The sequence below is a fragment of the Corvus cornix genome, chromosome 2 (genome assembly GCF_000738735.6).
Source record: "Corvus cornix cornix isolate S_Up_H32 chromosome 2, ASM73873v5, whole genome shotgun sequence".
Taxonomy (NCBI): domain Eukaryota; kingdom Metazoa; phylum Chordata; class Aves; order Passeriformes; family Corvidae; genus Corvus; species Corvus cornix.
In genome coordinates this window covers 99,113,465-99,132,082 of record NC_046333.1, presented here as the reverse complement: position 1 = coordinate 99,132,082, position 18,618 = coordinate 99,113,465, and the positions used below count along the sequence as shown (strand labels likewise).

The 18,618-nt window shown below is 36.6% G+C and overlaps 1 protein-coding gene across 2 annotated transcripts in view; it reads left to right on the top strand.

Moving 5' to 3' along the window:
• The window catches only part of LOC104687256 (cadherin-7), a 92,744-nt gene that overhangs the window by 31,589 nt on the left and 42,537 nt on the right, over positions 1-18,618 (top strand). For both annotated transcript variants that reach the window (XM_010396271.4, XM_039549662.1), the window contains exons 3-4: positions 9,487-9,781; positions 17,136-17,255. In XM_010396271.4, the coding sequence (XP_010394573.2) occupies positions 9,487-9,781; positions 17,136-17,255 (415 nt within the window). The remainder of the gene's footprint in view (positions 1-9,486; positions 9,782-17,135; positions 17,256-18,618) is intronic.

Genomic DNA, 18,618 nt, shown 5'->3' with positions numbered 1-18,618 from the left:
CACACCACCACCAAAAAAAAACCCAAAAAACAACCGAAAAACCCCACGCAAAGCTGAATATTGAAAAGCTCTATAAGGATTCCAATGTGTGTGTTGTTTGCAAAGAGTGTGGTCTGTTTCCATTCTAGGAAGCTGATTTCTGAAAAGTTTGAAGTCTGTGCCTGGGGGGGAAGCAGGTCTCTTTTTTTCCAGTTCCTGTTATGAATATGTTATATTGTCTATAGGCTCTTGGTGGTGCTACAATACAGTATTGCTGTCCCCCCACCCCCCATAAATATTACGCAATTAGTACATGATGAGGCACAGTATACAGATGGTTTTTACCTCCCAAAGCTGCCAAACTGTCTTTTTAAGAGAGTGAGTGACAAATAGTAATTTTGGAGAGTGACATGTCATGATGATGGCCCATTAAAACTCCTCAAGAATACTCAGCCAGCTACATATGCCCACTCAGCTCCATCCACAGCAGCAGCTGCTTCTGAGTTCCTCCTATAGCTGCAGTAAACTTAATGGGCTGGCTGCACAATTCCCTGTCGCCACAGGGCATTTTGTGTTCTTGTTAAAACTGGGGAATGGAGAAGGCACAGATTTGTGAGTACAGCAGCTGCAGAGACTGGAAAAGAAGAGGACAGAAAAGGAAGGGTACACGTGTGTGTGTGTGTGCACGCACACATGTATGTGTGCACTTAAATCTATATGTATGTATAAAATCACTGTCTCTATAAAGAGCTACATTATATAAGTAAACAGGAAGAGAGAACACTACAGACAATATTAAGTATTATTAAAAGGGAAAAAAGATCATCAAAATGTGGCATGGATGCTTTTATCGCACCAAGTTTTCAGTATTTCTTATTAATTATTCAACTCACTAGCCTTTAGAAGACAGTATCAGTTATTCCTAGAGGAACTTTTCATCTGAACTTTGTCTTCAACCTAGAAGCCTTGAGGGCTTACTTAGATACTAACTGGAATATTCTGAAGTGAAAGTTTTAGAATTTTAGTACTTCTAATTTGAATTTTGTTTGAATAATAACCATCAAGGAAATAAAAAAGTTTCACTGTTCTCTTTCCTGTTTAACCCCCATTTTCAAAAGGTTGGCAAAATTAAATATTCACTTCACTTCATGTGGCTGAGGTGATAAGGTTATTATCCTTCTGAAGCACTGATGCACCACTCAAAAGTATAAGGGCTGCATAAAGGCTTTCACTAAACTCTTCCACCAATATTTCTTAGCATTTTATTGGGGAAACAACACTGAGGAAAGAGTGAATAGTAAGACCTAACTTCTTATTCCAAGTTTGGTGATGGGAGAGAATAAGTAAATAATAAAGATTCTTACTATTTTAATTTTTTAGGTGCAGAAACATGCATTCTTTAACAGAAAAGAAGGAGTTCAAAAACTGCATTAACAGGGGAAGAAAAGGATTGTTTGGGATTTTTTTAAAGAAAAATGCCTAGTTCATTCAAAGTAAGCTGACAGTTATGCTACTCTCCCTGCCCATTAGTCAGGTTTATTTTGTTTGCTCCTCTGGTTTCAGGACTTTAAAATCAATGGCAATTTAAATTGCAATGTCTTTTTTTTTTTTTCACCTCCAGAGTAGGTTGGTTTTTTTTTGGTACACTTGGAGTAGTGGTATTACACACCCTCAGTAAAATGACACTTGACCAGATTCAGGTAATCATCTTTTTAAATTCCTGTTGCATTAAGCATAGTATGAAAAAAAGAGGCTGATAAAGTTATACAACATTACTCTCAAGTACTATTCTTGTACTTCAGAGCTATCCATGTTCTCATTCACTTTGGCTTTTGGTTTGTTAATATTTTTACTAACTTTTTTTTTTTTAATGTTTTTCTTCTCTGTTAAAAAAAAAAATTATTTATTTTACCTCATCCTATGCTTTCTTAATAATGCCTGAATACCTTGATTGTAGATGGAGCTTTATTCTCACGGGCTTTATGCTGTTGAATATGAAGGTCTTGGAGGTTCAAATTACACCAAATGTCATACATTTGACTGCAGGAGGATTATTAAGGACAATCTGTGGCATGGCAACTGATACTCCCAAAGGGATGTGCATTGGTTTACCTTGAATGTGAAATGCGCTCATTTGATAGGTAACTTCTGATTACCTCATGGCATTTGCGGTGATCCTGGGCAGATATATATCTGCCTTGTGGTCATTCATAGGGCTCTAGTATTACCTGTGTCAAAACAAAATATGATTCAGAGGTAGTCTGAGTTCAGGCAGCCTGTAAGGTCAGTGCTGAATGTGAAGAGATCTCTGAAATGTCCTGGACCTCAATTGTCTCAGAAGCTCTTAGGTCTTTGGTCAGCTCTGAGCACTCCAGAAACTGTTTTGGATATTTTAAATCCGCACAGAAGAGAAGTCTTGTCTAGGCTGGCTGCATTTTTAGTAACCCTGCTTTTTAGTAACCCTGCTCACCAACTGCTTGTGTTAGGTAAATATAACGTGGTTATACTGTGGTCTGCAGCATGAGACCTTGTTGTATTCCCACATGACTATCTCTGCACTTGCCTGACAAAGAGCAAGTCTGAAGGCAACAAAACAGTACATGAAACTGCCAGTACGTCAACATGGCAAATTGTGCCACAGTGACACACTTGTCTGTGCTGGTTCCCTACTATACTGACAACACTGCTGAGACAAGGAAACTCTGGCAGCATTACAAGCATATTCCTTCTGTTCAAACTCTAATTAAAAGTCTTGGCCGTTTATATTGACTTGATCTCTTGTCCTTGGTATTACCTGTTATTCTGAAAGTGCAGAATGTAGACCAGTCTATTTCTTCTGAGCCTAGGCCTGTACTATAGTTTTACATAAATTAATAAAACCAAAAGCAAACAAAAGCCCTTCAGGAGCTCCTTTATCACTTTCTCAACATTTCTTGGAGAATAGACTTTTATAAGAAAATCATTACCTGCTGATAATACTTTCACTGGTGCCTGGGTATGAAGTCAATTATATGAATCACAAGCCTTTGCTGACATCAATAAAATGTTGAGGAATCTTTTTCTTTCCCACATGACTTCTGTAATGAGACTGAAAGATAAATTTAAAAAGATGTCTTTGGCTGTTGATACTGAAATATGGTTTCAGTTTACAAGAATGATAATTTCATGGCTCCCTCTGAAAACAATGATCCTATTAGTAGCTAATGTGTTTGTGAAACCCTTAGACATTGCAGAAATGTGGGATGTGTGCACATTAGATTTTACTGAAATTTTAACTCCTTTGTCTATGTTGAATTTTAAATATTAGTTATTATTTGCATTGAAATTGTTTCAAATCATCAGCACTGAACACTTAGTTATCCTGATAGTTGAGAAATGTAGTTGTTTAAAAATAAAAAATATGAAAAAAAAAAAGAAGAAAAAACCCCTATAAATCTCTAGTACTTTTTGAGTCATCACAAAACACATACAGTGATAATCTAAGGAGAAAGGGGATTTCAAAACTTTGTATGTGCAACCACAGTACCATAGTAAATATTGACTCCAAGAAAATCCAAGAATAGTAATGTTAAAAACCTGGCTGTCTTGACAACCAAAATTTAATAGAAATGGCCAAACTGCATTTTTGTTTCAAATCACCAGCTTTCTTTAATCTTTTAGAAATTGCATGTTTAATCTTTATATATACTTTTTAAGTCTTCCCAGAAAGTAGGAGGGGGAGAAGGTGGCATGAAGAAAAGAGTGTCTTCTTCCCACAATCTGTTCTCAGTTGTTTTGTGATAGTAAATTGTAGTTATAAAATGGACAAGAAGATTGCTTCTGGCTTGGAGTTATTTTTTTCTTTTTTTGTGGTTGTTTTTGATTCTTAGTGCCTCCTTGCTTTTTGTAAGGAGGCAGGAATAAAGGTTCCATATCACCAATAACTATGGATGCCTGCACAGGGCGTGAGGAGGAGGCAGTTTTCATTCCTCTTCTCCCTTTCTAGTTACTTTTGTAGAGAGAAAGGAAGGGATGCAGACAAAGCAACTGCTCCTTGAGAAAACTTTTCAGTTGTTCTGCAAAGGAGGGCACATTTCCTATGGGCTCAGGGAGCTATGAAGCTAGATTGTATTGAAGCATCTAATGTTTTCCCTGTACATCGCTTTCTCTCCATTACTTCTGTGATCCTGCTGGTGTCAAAAAACCATCAGCTCCTCATGTTCTCCCTTCAATTTGCTTCTTCACCAATAGTCTATAAACTCTGCAGTGAATCATTAACTATGCTGGCATAGGGAGAAACAAAAGCAAAGATAGGTCTTTAAGAAAGAGAAATCAGAGAAGAGAGGCATGTGAACACTGTGCCTGCTTTAAAGGAGCCTGAACTGAAAATCAGAAAAAGACCAAACCTCCCATTCAGACATATAAGAGATCAGTAGTGGCCAGATAATTTGCTTTTAATACTCTAAATGCTTTTATTAATGCAGTGCAGTATCTCTCCTTACTGAGAAAAATAAGTGTCCTTCTCTATTGGAATACCATGTTAGCATACTTTAATGGTAAGTGATACAACATGATGTCACCTTTGGTTGTACAGATCTTAAGGTACAAATAGGCAATATCCAGAAACTATTGAGTATTGGGAATTTAGAAATGTTTTATTTAGGTTTCCCTAGATAATCACCACCCTAAAGGTCCACATAGACATAAATGAGTTAGGGGAGACCCTAGATTAAGCTATTTTGCTGTAGGGCCAAAAAAATATGAGAAAAAAATTGGGTTTATTAGAAGAGTTAGGGTAATAACACCTTTGCTATTTAGTGAAGCTGATTGCTTCCTTCTCTTACATATATACAAACAAGTATTTTCTCAAACTGAAAGCCTAAAAAGATTAAGTGCCCTCTTTTTTAGGTTGAGTTCACAGTCAACAGAGGCCACTCAATAAATTACCTTCTAAAAACCAAAAAAAAAGTGCACTTCTTATGTACATTGTCCCTCTGCCTCAACAAGGCTTATGTAGCTTTTATTGTTAGATCTGTTTACTGTCTGCTAATTTTCCTAGCACATCAAAAGTTATCCTCCTGGTAAAAAAAGCATCATCTCTCTAGAGGATTGTTGCTTCGCTTTCCTGTTCTTGTGTACTCTTGTACATGCAGGGATTACCCAAATCCAGAACTCTCAGAATCTTCATGTTAAATGTATGTGGAATGTAACAAAAAAGCTATAGGGTCAGTATATAAGAACTGGATCATGAATCTTATACTTTAAACAAGCCTAATTGATAGCCAAGGAAATGGGAGAGTCACCATCATGGATATTGTGTGGAGGTGACAATGGATGAAAGTAATTGGAAACATAAAACTGTCTCTATCATTCCTCTTTCTGAAAACACAGGTTTTTATTTACAGTATCTGTGGCAAACTGATTCAGAAAGAAAAATTGTCTGGAATGACTCAGAATGGAATGAGATGAGATTTACCCAGTGAATCCTTGAATCCTCCATGTCTCTTGAAACAAGAATTTGAGACTAACTTTGCCTTGATCTTCTCTACTTCTAAAGTCATAGTCCCCATGGGCAGCTACAGACTGAGCTGCAGTTCTGTGTCCTACATGAATGGCCCTGTAGAAAGTGGGAGGAGTGAAACACTAGCTAGCAGATGGTACTATCATAGATGCTTTCTGGAACCTTCCTGTAAAGTACAACTGTCCTGAGGACTAATATAATTCTATATAATTGTTGCCAAATTAATAACAAGAACAAATAAATATCTCAGGTCTTATTACTTAATGCATTTCTTCTAGTAAAAAGGGGGCAAATAAAACCCCAAAACAACAACAAAACCAAACAAGAAAACCCGACAATGACAAAAAATGTGCAAAGTGTTTTCCAAAGCCAACATTATATGGAAAATTGTACTTCTCACTTCCTATGATGTTAAATTAAATAGCTGGAAGCACAGGCAGCTTGCAGTCATGTTTGGTAGTGGCAGAGCTGTGAATATGGTACAGGACATTCAAAAATTTTGTTCATAGTTGCAAAGCATTGATGCCACTTCATTAATGATTTTGAAGATTTTGAAGATCACTGTATGGAAGAATTATATTGTGTGAAACTGGAACAGAGGTGACATGAAAACTGTACCAAACTTCTCAATATTTTCAGCAAGGTACTTTTTTTTTGCATTGTTCTCTTGTACTGTACTTTTAAGTTTTCTCAGATCTCCTCTAAAATGCATATGAAAATGTTCAAAAAGCTCTTTAGAGTGCTTCCCACTGAATTGATTGTTCTATAGTGCCAAAGATAAACTAAATCTTGAGCTATATCACCTTCCTGGGGTTAAGTAGGTAGAGAATGATGCATTACTAATTTGAGCATGGGCCAGAACAGTTTTTAATGCTTAGTAGAACAAAGTTTTAATAAAAGATGCAAAGAAGTTTGCAGTTCCAGAGCCTTAACCTTGGAATAACAAAGGTCCTCACTAATCACTTTACTAATCCATGCAGTAGCAGTTTTCTTACCAAGGCATCGTTCCAAAAAGTAGCTTCTGTTCAGCATTTCACTGCAGGTCACCAGCCACTGTAGTGTAATCCATGAGGAGATTTATGGACCTCAGAGTGGAACTCCTTAAAGAACAATGTGTTGTTAATCAGCAAGCCACTGAATGAGCAAATGGGAAATGCTGAAGTTACAGAATTTCTTCTTTCCCTGCGATGTGAAAGCCTTGTTCAGTGCATCTTCAAGGATTTACTGGCCTCTTCCCTGAAGGTCTACTTTTTTCTCAAAACAGTGCTGGTTAGTTACTCAGGATAGGGCTGGATGTGGATACAAGGTGAAAGGTAGGCTGTGCAGCCCTGCAGCTTGAGACCACTGTATGTGCTGATGGGCTCAGCTCCATCCTCCATGGGCAGTGCTCTGCTGCTCTCAGCAATTGAGATATGGAAAATTTCCTTCCTCTGCTTGAAGAGATCTACTTATAAATCTCTAACATTCAGAAAACTGCTCTGCCCGATGAACTGCTCAGTATGATAGTGTCCTCTGCTTTTCTCTCACCCAGCACGTCCTTAAGTATGCCAGAAGAGCTGGAACAGCCTTTACAGGGAGAATGTGAGAGTCTCAGCCACCACAGAAAGACCAGCTGGAATATGAGCTATGGAGAAAACAGAATCACTTAAGAAAGACGAAGGCATGGAATCTCTGTATCCCATAACCTCAGTTCTTGTGTAGTGGTGTTCAGCATTTCAGTCTAGACTATAGGATTCTGGCTGTGTAGGGAAAACCCACACAGTGCCTCTGTGGCACACAGGAGACTTATGCACCCCGAAGTAGGTATTAGAGAAAGAAAATAGGAAAAAAAAAAAATGAAACAAAATCAAGGACAAGTTAAACAGATTATTACTTGCACAGTCAACTGCTCCTCTGTAGGGAAGATGGATACTTCTTCTAGTCAAGTTTAACAAAGCATTGAGAGTCCCAGCTGCCAGATGTGTGAGTTAAACAGAGGTATGGTTGGTTTCATAAAGCCCAGCTATTGGGACTGAGGAATACGCAGTGCTGTGGATCTTGAACGAGCCCAAATGTGAGATACATTTTTACCTGCTCACAGTGTCAGCGTTGTTTATGCCTGAGTATGCAGAGAAGTAGAGCTTTAAATATTCAGGGAACTCCACCAAAGAAATCTCAGGCTTGTTTAGGTGTCTCTGGATTTAGGTAGCAGCAGAATAAGGATAAACCATATTTTGAAATAATTTGAAATAATTTAGCTAATCTGATTTAGATACCCTAGTTCTGTTTTTCTAATCCAGCCCAAAGCTCCAGATGCCATTTCTGTCTTAAAAGAGAGGAGTGCACTGTAATTGCATAAGTATGAGATATCCAAACAGTGTAAGTGAAATAATGTGTAAGAAATAGGCAGCCTTTTATCCAGCTGAAAAATTCAAAACTGAGCATGAATACTTCCCTACTGAAATGGGAAAAGATTTTGCAGCTGTGCTAAGTTATGCCCAAGATAACAATTTTCTGCATGTATTCTGGAAGTGAATACTGTCACAGTGATACTTCTAACAGAGAGAAAAAGCAGTTAGTGATGGAAATTGAGATGATATTGATGGCAGTGGACTTACCTCCAAACTCGGGATGACATGGAGTTAGGACAGCTACAAAGAAGATATGAGATAGAAAAATCCAAGCATATTTAACATTGTCTTCAGCTATTTACAAGTATGAATCCACTTTTAACAAACAAGAAAGTACTTTAAATTTTACTGATACTCTTCCCACTTGTACAGTATTAAATATATTACATGTATGTGTTACTATAACATGATATCCATATCAATTACATTCTTGATACAAGTTTGAGAAGTATGTAAGGGGTGTTTGTGTTCTGTAACAGGAATATGATACTCGAAGGACATAAAAGAGCTAGAAAACATGTGGAATCTTGCTCTGTAAGTTAAAATAGCTTGAGTGGCAAGGAAAAAACTTTTTTCCTGTAAATCTATCTTGCCATTCTAATGGAAGACACATTTGGACCTACCAAAGTATGTTTCTTGTGTGCCTGCTACAAGTAGTCCCAGGGAAACTGGCCCTGGCTTTCAATGCTGTGTACTTCCAAAATTGCCAGGACACCTTGATCTTTCTCAGAGTCTGAATTTTTCTGGAATTAGATAATGGAAAGCAAGATATGGAAGTGAAGAATTGAAGTTACAGGTCCATCAGATAGTACTGAGCAATTTATCAACCAGTACGTTTTACCTCATTTTGTAGAATCATAGGATATGCTGAGCTGGAAGGGACCCATCAGGATAATCACGTCCAACCCCTGGCCCTGCACAGGAAACCCCAGGAGTGCCTGAGAGCTTCGTCTAAATGCTTCTTGAGCTCTGTCAATCTTGGTGCTGTGACCACTTCCCTGGGGAGCCTGTTCCAGTGCCCAACCACCCTCTGGGTGAAAAACTTTCCTGATATCCAACCTAAACATCCCCTGACTCAGCTTCATGGCATTCTCTTGAATGCTGTTGCTAGTCATGAGAGTGAAGAGATCAGTATCTGCCCTGCTACCTTCCCTCATGAGGAACATTTGACTGTTTCACTTCTCTCCAAGGTAAACACTGAGAAAATATGTGAATACACACAGGAGCAAATGCACACTGATATTAAGCTTATCCTGACATTTGTTTGAAGTCTCACCCTTCAGTAGGATGATAAGGTGAAGTGAACAATGTAGTTAAATTCAGGTAGGAATAAAGTGATGGTTATGATCATACGGGTACATGTGTTTGCCTATGTAAAAATCTAGCATGAGAAGAGTGAGATCGTTTGCAGGAAAGAATGAAGTTTTCTTGCTTAAAGGAGCAAGTTTACAGATTTGAATGGTCCCTCACATGCTGTGTGTGATAAACATTCAGCTTATCTTTCCAGGAACAATAAAATTTCATATACTCCTGCTCAACATAGGAATTATTTTTACATATCTCCATGCCACTGACTCTCTTGTAAGTTAATCTCATCTCTCATCAATTTTTCACCAGCTTCACTCTGATGTTGATAAAGGCGATGGTTCCATCAAATACATCTTGTCAGGCGAAGGGGCGAGTTCCATTTTCATTATTGATGAGAACACGGGGGATATTCATGCTACAAAGAGGCTGGATCGAGAAGAGCAGGCCTACTACACGCTCCGAGCACAAGCACTAGATAGGCTGACTAATAAACCCGTGGAGCCAGAGTCTGAGTTCGTCATTAAGATTCAGGACATCAATGACAATGAGCCAAAATTTCTGGATGGTCCCTACACTGCTGGAGTTCCTGAGATGTCTCCTGTGGGTAAGTGAAAAATACACTGTGGGTGTTGTGGGAAATTTGTTCCTATTGCCTTTTTAAAAGTTTCATTATTTTTTACTGTTTCACACTAAGCTACTTAATTATCTATGAGGCACCTGCAACAGTTAGATATTTCAAGACTTAACTGGAAATAACATGCTAGATTAAATATTTACCCTTTCAAAAATGTTGTGAAACTCAAATAGCTATGCAAGAATTCAGATAACCATTTCATGGTGTATTTCTCATTCCAGTGCCCAGAGGCTTTGTTTTATAATTCCCATTAACAGTAATAAGTTTCACACCTATGTTATGGTACTCAGAGGTGATAATTTATAATTTCATTCAGATAGCGTCCGTTCACAAAAAACTCTTCAAATTTCCTGCTAGTGAATAGCATATTTTTGTTTCTAACTTTTGCACATTTTAGTAATAGTTTATTGGATATTTTTTCAAACACTGAAATCCCATTTTCTGTGGAACATATGCAAGCAGCAGGAACTGGGATACAATTTGACATAGCTCAAAGTTCTAGTGGAATCAGAGAAGAATGGATTTTAGAGGCTTCAGACCCTTTGTTGGAAACGAAGAAATGCTTATTTTTCCTGAGTTTGAATTAGGGAAGAATTTCAAAATCGAATCCACTATCTCCTCATTTTAAAGAGACAAAATGCTCATCCATTGTCAGGTGCCTCTGTTCCTTTGATAGCTGACTCTCTCAGACCAAATTAAGACTTTGCCCAGAGATGTTTTGGTAAATGTTATCTAAGATGAAATTATAAATGCAAACAAAAAAAAAAAAAGCACAAGAACTTAATTTAATTTACTAGAAATATGTATATGGGAAGGCTCACTTCAGCTTGAGAGAGTTCTCTGGTCATTGAAATAAATATTACCTTTGCTTGACTGATTTTAAACCATATTAAAATGTGGTACTCTTAGAGTAAGACTGCACATAAAATTTGCTATAGTTTCCTCAATATGATTTCCTGTGTTTTTGAATGTTAAACAATGCATCTAAACTGGAGCTAGAGAGAGAAAAAGAATCTTCCCTACCTAAGTGCCCTGCAGCAATGAGTAGTAAGCATTGCTTATATAGTTGAAACTCAGCTTAGGAGTCAATAGAAGATAAGTAAAAACATTGCTAATGCATTTTCTATACATTTATTTTACTAAGCAGTGGGCATAGACACTATTTCTCATTGATACTTGGCATTTGCTTATTGTCACTCAAGCACTATGTGGATGACTGAGGAGGCAATATTAGCCTTGGAAGAAAGACAGACACCACAGCTTTTGTGGAGTAACAGGAAGGAGATGAAGTTGTGATACATTGCTGAGAATGTATTACTTCCAAACTTTGAAAAAATCTAGACAACAGATAATCTAAGACTATAAAACCTAAATCATCCACTTCAAAAAATACGTTGTGTTAAAATATATATTTTTTTAAATTAAGTTGCCCTTTTGTTTTAGAATAAGATTATTTAAGTAAGATGTAGCTTGCAGCAACTATGAGGGGTTTTTTTCACTTTTGCCTATGAACTGAAAAGAAATTGTCTCCATATTTCTCTTTTGCATTTATTACCTCTGTCTTTTCTTGCACTGGCATATTGATGTACAGACAACTACTACAGATATATGAGGTTTACCTACACTTACGAATCCATGCCTCTACTCCTATCTCTGCTCCATTTGTTCCAAAAATATATTGGAAATCAATCTGTGGGGGGAGTGCAATGTGTGCAGTGGAGAATACAAGGACTGTTTTTCAAAATTAGCTGCTTTTGCATATTGTGTTGAATCTTTACATCATGAATGAGTAAAAGAAATTCTCTCCCATATGGACCATACAACACCAAATGTATTTTCAAATCAGGTGAAGTATTATGCAAAATTATTAACTGAGACTTGTGCACTCTCTGAGGTTTGTGTCAACTAAGGGTGGTTTCAGATTAATGAACTTCCTGAAACTGCACATTTTAAATGTCTTCATGGTTAGTATCACACACCTACTGCATTGTTACAGAGTTAAGGATTACCATGAAATTCCTTTGTCACACTTTGTCGCACTTTGTCTTACATAGTTACAGCAATTCATACTTTATTCATATAACATAATTTTTAATTAATCACCTGCAGCTTCCATGAAATATTAAGGAGATACAAAGTATCTCTCTCCTATTTTGTTTAAAATTATATCCATGACAAGGATTTTTAATTGGATATTAAAAGAAATGAAAGAGATCATAGGATTATAAATCCAAATTAACTATAAGGCTAGAAAAACTATAACCTTTAACCTACAGGCTGGTTATGCAAGTATAATGGTTCTGTATTTTATTTGACAAATATTTTTGGACATTATCTAAGGCTAATTGAGGTCAATCTCTTCTTTTATTTGAAATGACTTCGGGTCAGGTTCAAATTATATTTGGCTCAGGCCCAATTATATTGATTATCCTGAACAGGGTAAATATCTTGATGGCTTGTAAATCTATTCATGGCAAAACCCCCAAAGATATGGCTTATCTGAAAATCATAAGGGTTTGTTTTTGTCATATTTTTTTAAAGTATGTCTGGTACTTAAAAAATTGAGTAGAATTATATTTCAAATAAAAACATACTGGTCTGTGTGAGTCATAGCCAAGGGAGTGGGAATGAGAATTCCAATGCCCAACACAGTATCGGTTTTTTAATCTTCTCTGATCTCTAGCCATATCAACAGCTTTGGTTGTTACCCACCACAACAAATATCTCTCTTGCCATGTTTATTACCCCTGGTTGAGATGGATAGAAATATCTGGATTCTATAACAAAGAAAAGAAAGCAAAAGCATTGTATCATGCTTAAATCTTTGATACAGTGTGTAGTGGGTTTTGAGAACCTGAATGAAGGGGAAGTGTCCCTCTCCAGGCACAAGCCACCTCTGCTTCCCTTTATCTGACCTTGCTGCTTAGCTGGGACCAGTCTTGAGTTTTGTCCCCAAGTGAAGGCAACATAACGAGGCTGTGGGAGGGGAGGGAGAAGGTGAAGAGGCTTCTGACTCTCCCCCTTCACACTCCTGGAGGGGAAAGGCTGTGGAGGCATTGCTGTGGGTAAGGGCCAGTGGCAGAAGCACAGAAATACCAGATGGTTCTGAGCAGAACTAGTCTGGATTTTTGCTCATAAGGATTAAGCAGGAATTATGGACAACTTGATAGCAAAGGTGTTTAACGTTTTTCACAGCAGCTGACACCATGTAGAAATGTGATGCCATCATGGATTTGTTTTGTGTGTTAGACATAGTACCCATTGTTAACTGATATCAATTAATAATTTTAATAACTGACTGCCTTAAAGCTCTATTTTTAATTTGTTAATTTGGCTGAAATTCAACTGATATGAGTTTGTGCAGTTTCAAAATCAGGCATTTGTTACATTAATCTGGTTTTAGAAACCAGTTTTCTTTTGAATGATCTCACCAATATTAAAACAGAAGTCACAGAATCATTTCTCATAAAACATTATTTCAGAATTTGGGTAAAATATACTGCAAGTTACGAGCAAGCTTTCTAAAAATCTCTGTAGAGGTTTCTAAAATAATACACTGGGAGATTCAAAATGGATCCCTTCAAAATAAAATCAAAATAAATTTCAGCAACCAGTTTAACTTTTTCTCTTCCTATCACAGAAAAGGTTAATCTCTACAGCATGTCAGGAACATTGTTGAGTCTTGACCTGGGTAAATTTAAGTACAAATAACATTCTAAATTCAAGGTCTTCTCTGCAAAGATCCTCCCATCCTTTTACATTAATATCAGTATAAATAGGTCAAGTTCTAAGATTACTGTAATTTTGTAATCTCTACCAATATATATTAAAGATTATGTTAAAAATTATCTTAAACTTTCTGGAAAATAAAACCAGAAATCTGTGCCAATCACACAGAATTAAGGCTGTTACTAACTACTACCAAAAAAAGAAATACGTGGAACACTTTGATAAGCAGCACAGATTTTTTCTCAGTACTTGCTACAATTGCTGAAAAAGTATATGAAATTCCTACCTGTAGAATTCTTTTAAATGAACTGATATCCAAACTTTGTTAAAAAGACATGACTGTAGAGAAAAATAATTGTAGATGAATCCATATCTAAAAGAGAAAGATATTTTTTAAATAAATAACCCATATTTATTTTTTCAACCCATATCAAATGCACAAACTGGAAGAAATATTTCAAGTTGTAGTTGTGAAGCTGCAGTTTATATAAAGTCACTAATGAAAGTTTGGGGTAGGGTCAGTGTCCTGTCTGCACTTGTGCTCCCGGGCTCTGAACAATGGCGACTAAACAGGATTTATTGGAACACTCATTTTATTGGATGGAGTAAAGGTGTGGTACCATTTGTTGATTGTCCATGTCACCTGTAAGGCCTAATCTTGGATGCTTGTATGACAGCTGACTGTCTGTATCAGAAGGTAAGGCAGAGCTTTTAGGAATACAAGGAAGACTTAGTTTCAGTGCAGGAACACAAATTCTGCTAAGATGATGTACTTGGAACTATGATGCAACTAACGATTTTTCCTCACCCTTTAGATTTATTTGCTATCCATGAGTATCCCAACAGGTTTATGTTTTGGGGTTTTTTTTAAAAGGAATTACATATTTTAATTTGACATCAATCCATTGCAGAAAGATTAGGACAGCAATACGCGGCAATTATCATACTCTGAAGGAATACCTGTTCTTCAAGAGCAATCTGCTTCTTCTGGAAAAATCTCTGGAAATCCTCAAATACAGATCTTTCTGTACATTATGTTTCCTTGGAACAGATTTCCTACACATAGGACTTTTCACATAGTTAGAATACCTTCTGTTATCTTCCATATTCTTAAAAAAAGTTGTACAGAAATCTCCCTTTTAGCATGGGACTTCAGAAGCTCAATATTTTTTGTGTGCAATTAGTAAAGAAATAATGACAATAGCAGGGGTTTCAGATCTTTCCCCCATTGATGTTTAGAAGAAGTTGATTAGCACAGAGGGACTGGAAAAGTATCATTGTTTTTTAGTTACTGATTACATTTAAATGGGATTATCGCAGAAAGATTTGATGTTAGAATTTCTACTTAAAACCCATCCTTTTCTGAAAGATCTGTGTGTTTCAGGAGAGAGACAATTAGATTCAGATAATGACTTTATTCATCTCATGGAATGTAGAGGGTTTGTTTGTTACATCAATAGATTTTTACAGCAAACAAGCACTTCTAAACTTGCAGCATTTTGAAAATGACTGTGCTACGATTGCAGAGCTTGTAATTTCTTTGATCTTGTATTGGTCTGGAGCCCTTGAAAGCAGCAAGAGCAGGGGGCAAAGACGTAACTGTGTGTGAGGTTTATAAGCACTCTTGCCAATATTTGCAGACATTGTAAGCTTCATTGGCAGGGCTTAGTGACTTTGTAAATGTGGTAATCCTGGCTTTCACAAAGAACACAGGATGTCAAACAATCATTTTGATACCCTTGTTCTCAAAAGCTAGATAGACTTTGGCAAGTCTAAAATAGGTCCCTGTATGATATTATATTATAGAGTAATCTGTAAAATCAGTTTGACATACTGAATCAAAGCTCTTAGTTACTGGTGAACAGAAAATGGATGTATTGTAAGTCCCATAACTGATAAATGACTTCGTGGATTAATTACCAATTTTCTTTTTAAACTTTCCATCTACTTAATAGTTGCATGTGAAATTTCAGGTTGGAAAGAACCTTTTCCCTCCCCAGAAATATTAGACAGGTCACAAAGAGCGAAAAATTGCATTTAAACAGAATTGCAATCATACTACTTTGCCATGGATACTTCAGGAATAGAGATCAGGAATGTGGGCTAGCTAGGCCGTAACCTAAGTGAATAAATTTATCTTATGAATGATCATATCTGGTCAGAATTCTTACAAGCAGGACCCATCCTTTGCAATCTGTTCCATTTTGTGGAGGGCTGCACTTAATCTTCTCTCCAAACCTTCATCCTAGTTCCAGGCTCCATTTATGATGTTCTACTTAACTGAGAATGGAAAAGATGAGGAAAATGGATGGGAGATGTAGTATTTCAGATAGAAAGAATTTCAGAACTTTCTCTCATTTCCTGAAAAATACAAGCAAAACTGACCAGAATACGATTGATGTTATGTTCACCCTGGACACTTGCTATTGCAGTTTGTTCTTAAGAAGTGTTTTCAAGACTTGCTGGTCTTATTTTCACATGTCAAAAACGTGTTCTTTCAGAAAATGAACACTGTGTTTAACAAATGCTTTTCTCTAATCATGTGTCTAAATCCAGTCTGTAAAGCAGTCTGATCCTCTCTTTTGAAGACCTTTACTGGGCATCTGCCAAATTGCTGCAATATTAATTTGCAATCTCACCTCCAAATGGATCCCTGGGCAGCTGAATGGAAGGTCTGAATGTTCCAGACAATCTGCCAGTGAGAAAAAATAATCCTTTCTCTCTGTCAAAGGGTGGTGACCATGGCCAAGGCCCTGGCCCTTGAGTGTTATTTTATTCTGCTCCCAGCACACACCATGGAAGCTGTTGTATAGAACCAAACAAATGGGAACTGACATGGAGGACATAATGAATAGGAGCTGGATGCAGAATGAGCTCCTCACAAAATATACCCTTCTTGCTAGCCAGTTAGAAGTTTTGCTTTCTTATTCCTGTCAACACAGAGACATTTCTTGATCAAGGAATCTTTATGAAATAGATTACCACAACTGATATTGCAGATTATTGAAGGAAATTAGTACTTTTTAAAGGAATATGGAGACAGCTTTCACCAGGTTTTCTCTGAGCTGAAAAAGAAACTCGTCAGCCATGTCTTTTATGAAGCAGTAAATAATTTTATAGGCTAACAATAATTCTGTGTAGGTTTATAAAAATTGGTAAAACCTATATATGTATGTATGTTCAAATTTCTAATGAGTCATTACAATTTCAGCATGCAGACTTCTCTTAAAAGAAATACTACTACTATTTTTTGTACTTAAACAGATTTCAGGCTTCACCATCATTACAGAAATTTTGCGCACATATCCTTCACCAAGCAAAGGCAGAGATAGAGTAGGAGCTACTGAGTGAGATGGTTTTTACTGCTGTGAGTCAAAGCCTGTGAGTATTTGGGAAGACAGAATTCTGTAACAGCTGATAATACTAGTTTACAAGTAGAACCTGATATACTAAACAGAGTCAGCATGGAAATGATGAATGCCTGTGAAAAAGCCACCTCACACTGTTCCAGATATATACTGGCACAGCATCTTGAGCAAGTGTAGTTCAGATTTTTGTGTCTTTCATGTACAATAGTGCCTCAAACATTTTACAGGTACTTCTGTGGTTCAAGTGACAGCCACTGATGCGGATGATCCTACTTATGGCAACAGTGCTCGAGTGGTTTACAGCATATTGCAAGGACAGCCTTACTTCTCTGTGGAGCCCAAAACAGGTAACTTTACATAAACCCTTTGCAGTAATGCTAAGAAAAAAAGGAAAATGTGCTTTAAAACTTGCTAGGGACTTATTAATGTGACCTCTCAGTTAATTGAATATATTTGAGTTTTGTTGGTCTTCTAATCTCTTATTCTTTAGAATACATTATGAAAACCACACATCAGAGCTATGTAATAAACAGACTTTGCTGGAATAGAAATTCTTGTCTTTTTAATCTACCAGCTGCTTGGTCTGCTATCTGTTGTTATCTCTCTTATCAGTTAAAATTTCAAAATACTTTGAGCATTTTTTTGCAGATTTCAGAAATATCTATATGTCACATAGAGAGATTCCATAAGAATAGATTTAAAGCACAATTACTCTCCATTCTACTTTTCAAACTGAAGTTTTTTTGTGGGAAATGAATACTTTCTTTATTAATTTGAAGAAGAAAACACTGTGCTTCCATGCTTATCAGATGTAGCATTTTGCTGCCACTTTCAAGGCGTATTACTGGTGAAACTTTGTTTTTACAATTTTCTTGAAATTTTGTGAATATTTTTAAGCCACAATCAAATGCAACCTTTAATCCTCTGTTGGTTTAATAAATATTTCCCATTCTGCTGTATCATTTCATAAAGCAGGAAAGTAGGTTCTTGCTCTGCTCATTTCAGTTTAGTGCTTGAGCCTTCACTTACACCTACAAGGAGAACAGTTATAATTTTCATTTTGGATATAGCCAAGCTGAGACAAAAGAGAAAAAATATATTTACCCTTTTTATGGTATAAAATCTGTGATGTGAATCAGAACTGAGTCCCAATGCTGTGAACAGAAGATGTTTAGCAACATCAAAATTTGCAGAAATAAGTTCTATAATTCTCTTCATATTGCAACAGATCCATGCTCAGCAGGGATATATAGCACTTTTCCCTCCAATGAGTATGATTTATAGTGGTTTTCTCTCTGTTTCTCTTTCTCCCTTTCCATGTGTGTTTATGTACCATGTATGTTGTCATAATGACTGCAGACAGCCCTTGAACTATATGGTAGTTTCTGCTAAATCAAAATCTTTAAGAATTCAGACTGAAATGTTTGCATACATTTTCATCACTTTGATGTGATACTCAAATTTCCTGTGTGCATGACAGTTTGCTTCCAAATGATTGGATAACTTTGCCTGGTAATTTAACCATGACAGAAAACAAGCAGGCCAAGAAAAACAAGGTAGAAACAATAACACTATGAAATTGTGTATTGTATTTTAACATGTCTTGTAAAATGGGTGAAATAGTGCCAGGCAGTCTGTGAAATAAATGTTTCAACCCAGAGATGATTAATGGCAAGTCCAGCATTCATAAGGGAAAAAAGAAATAAAACT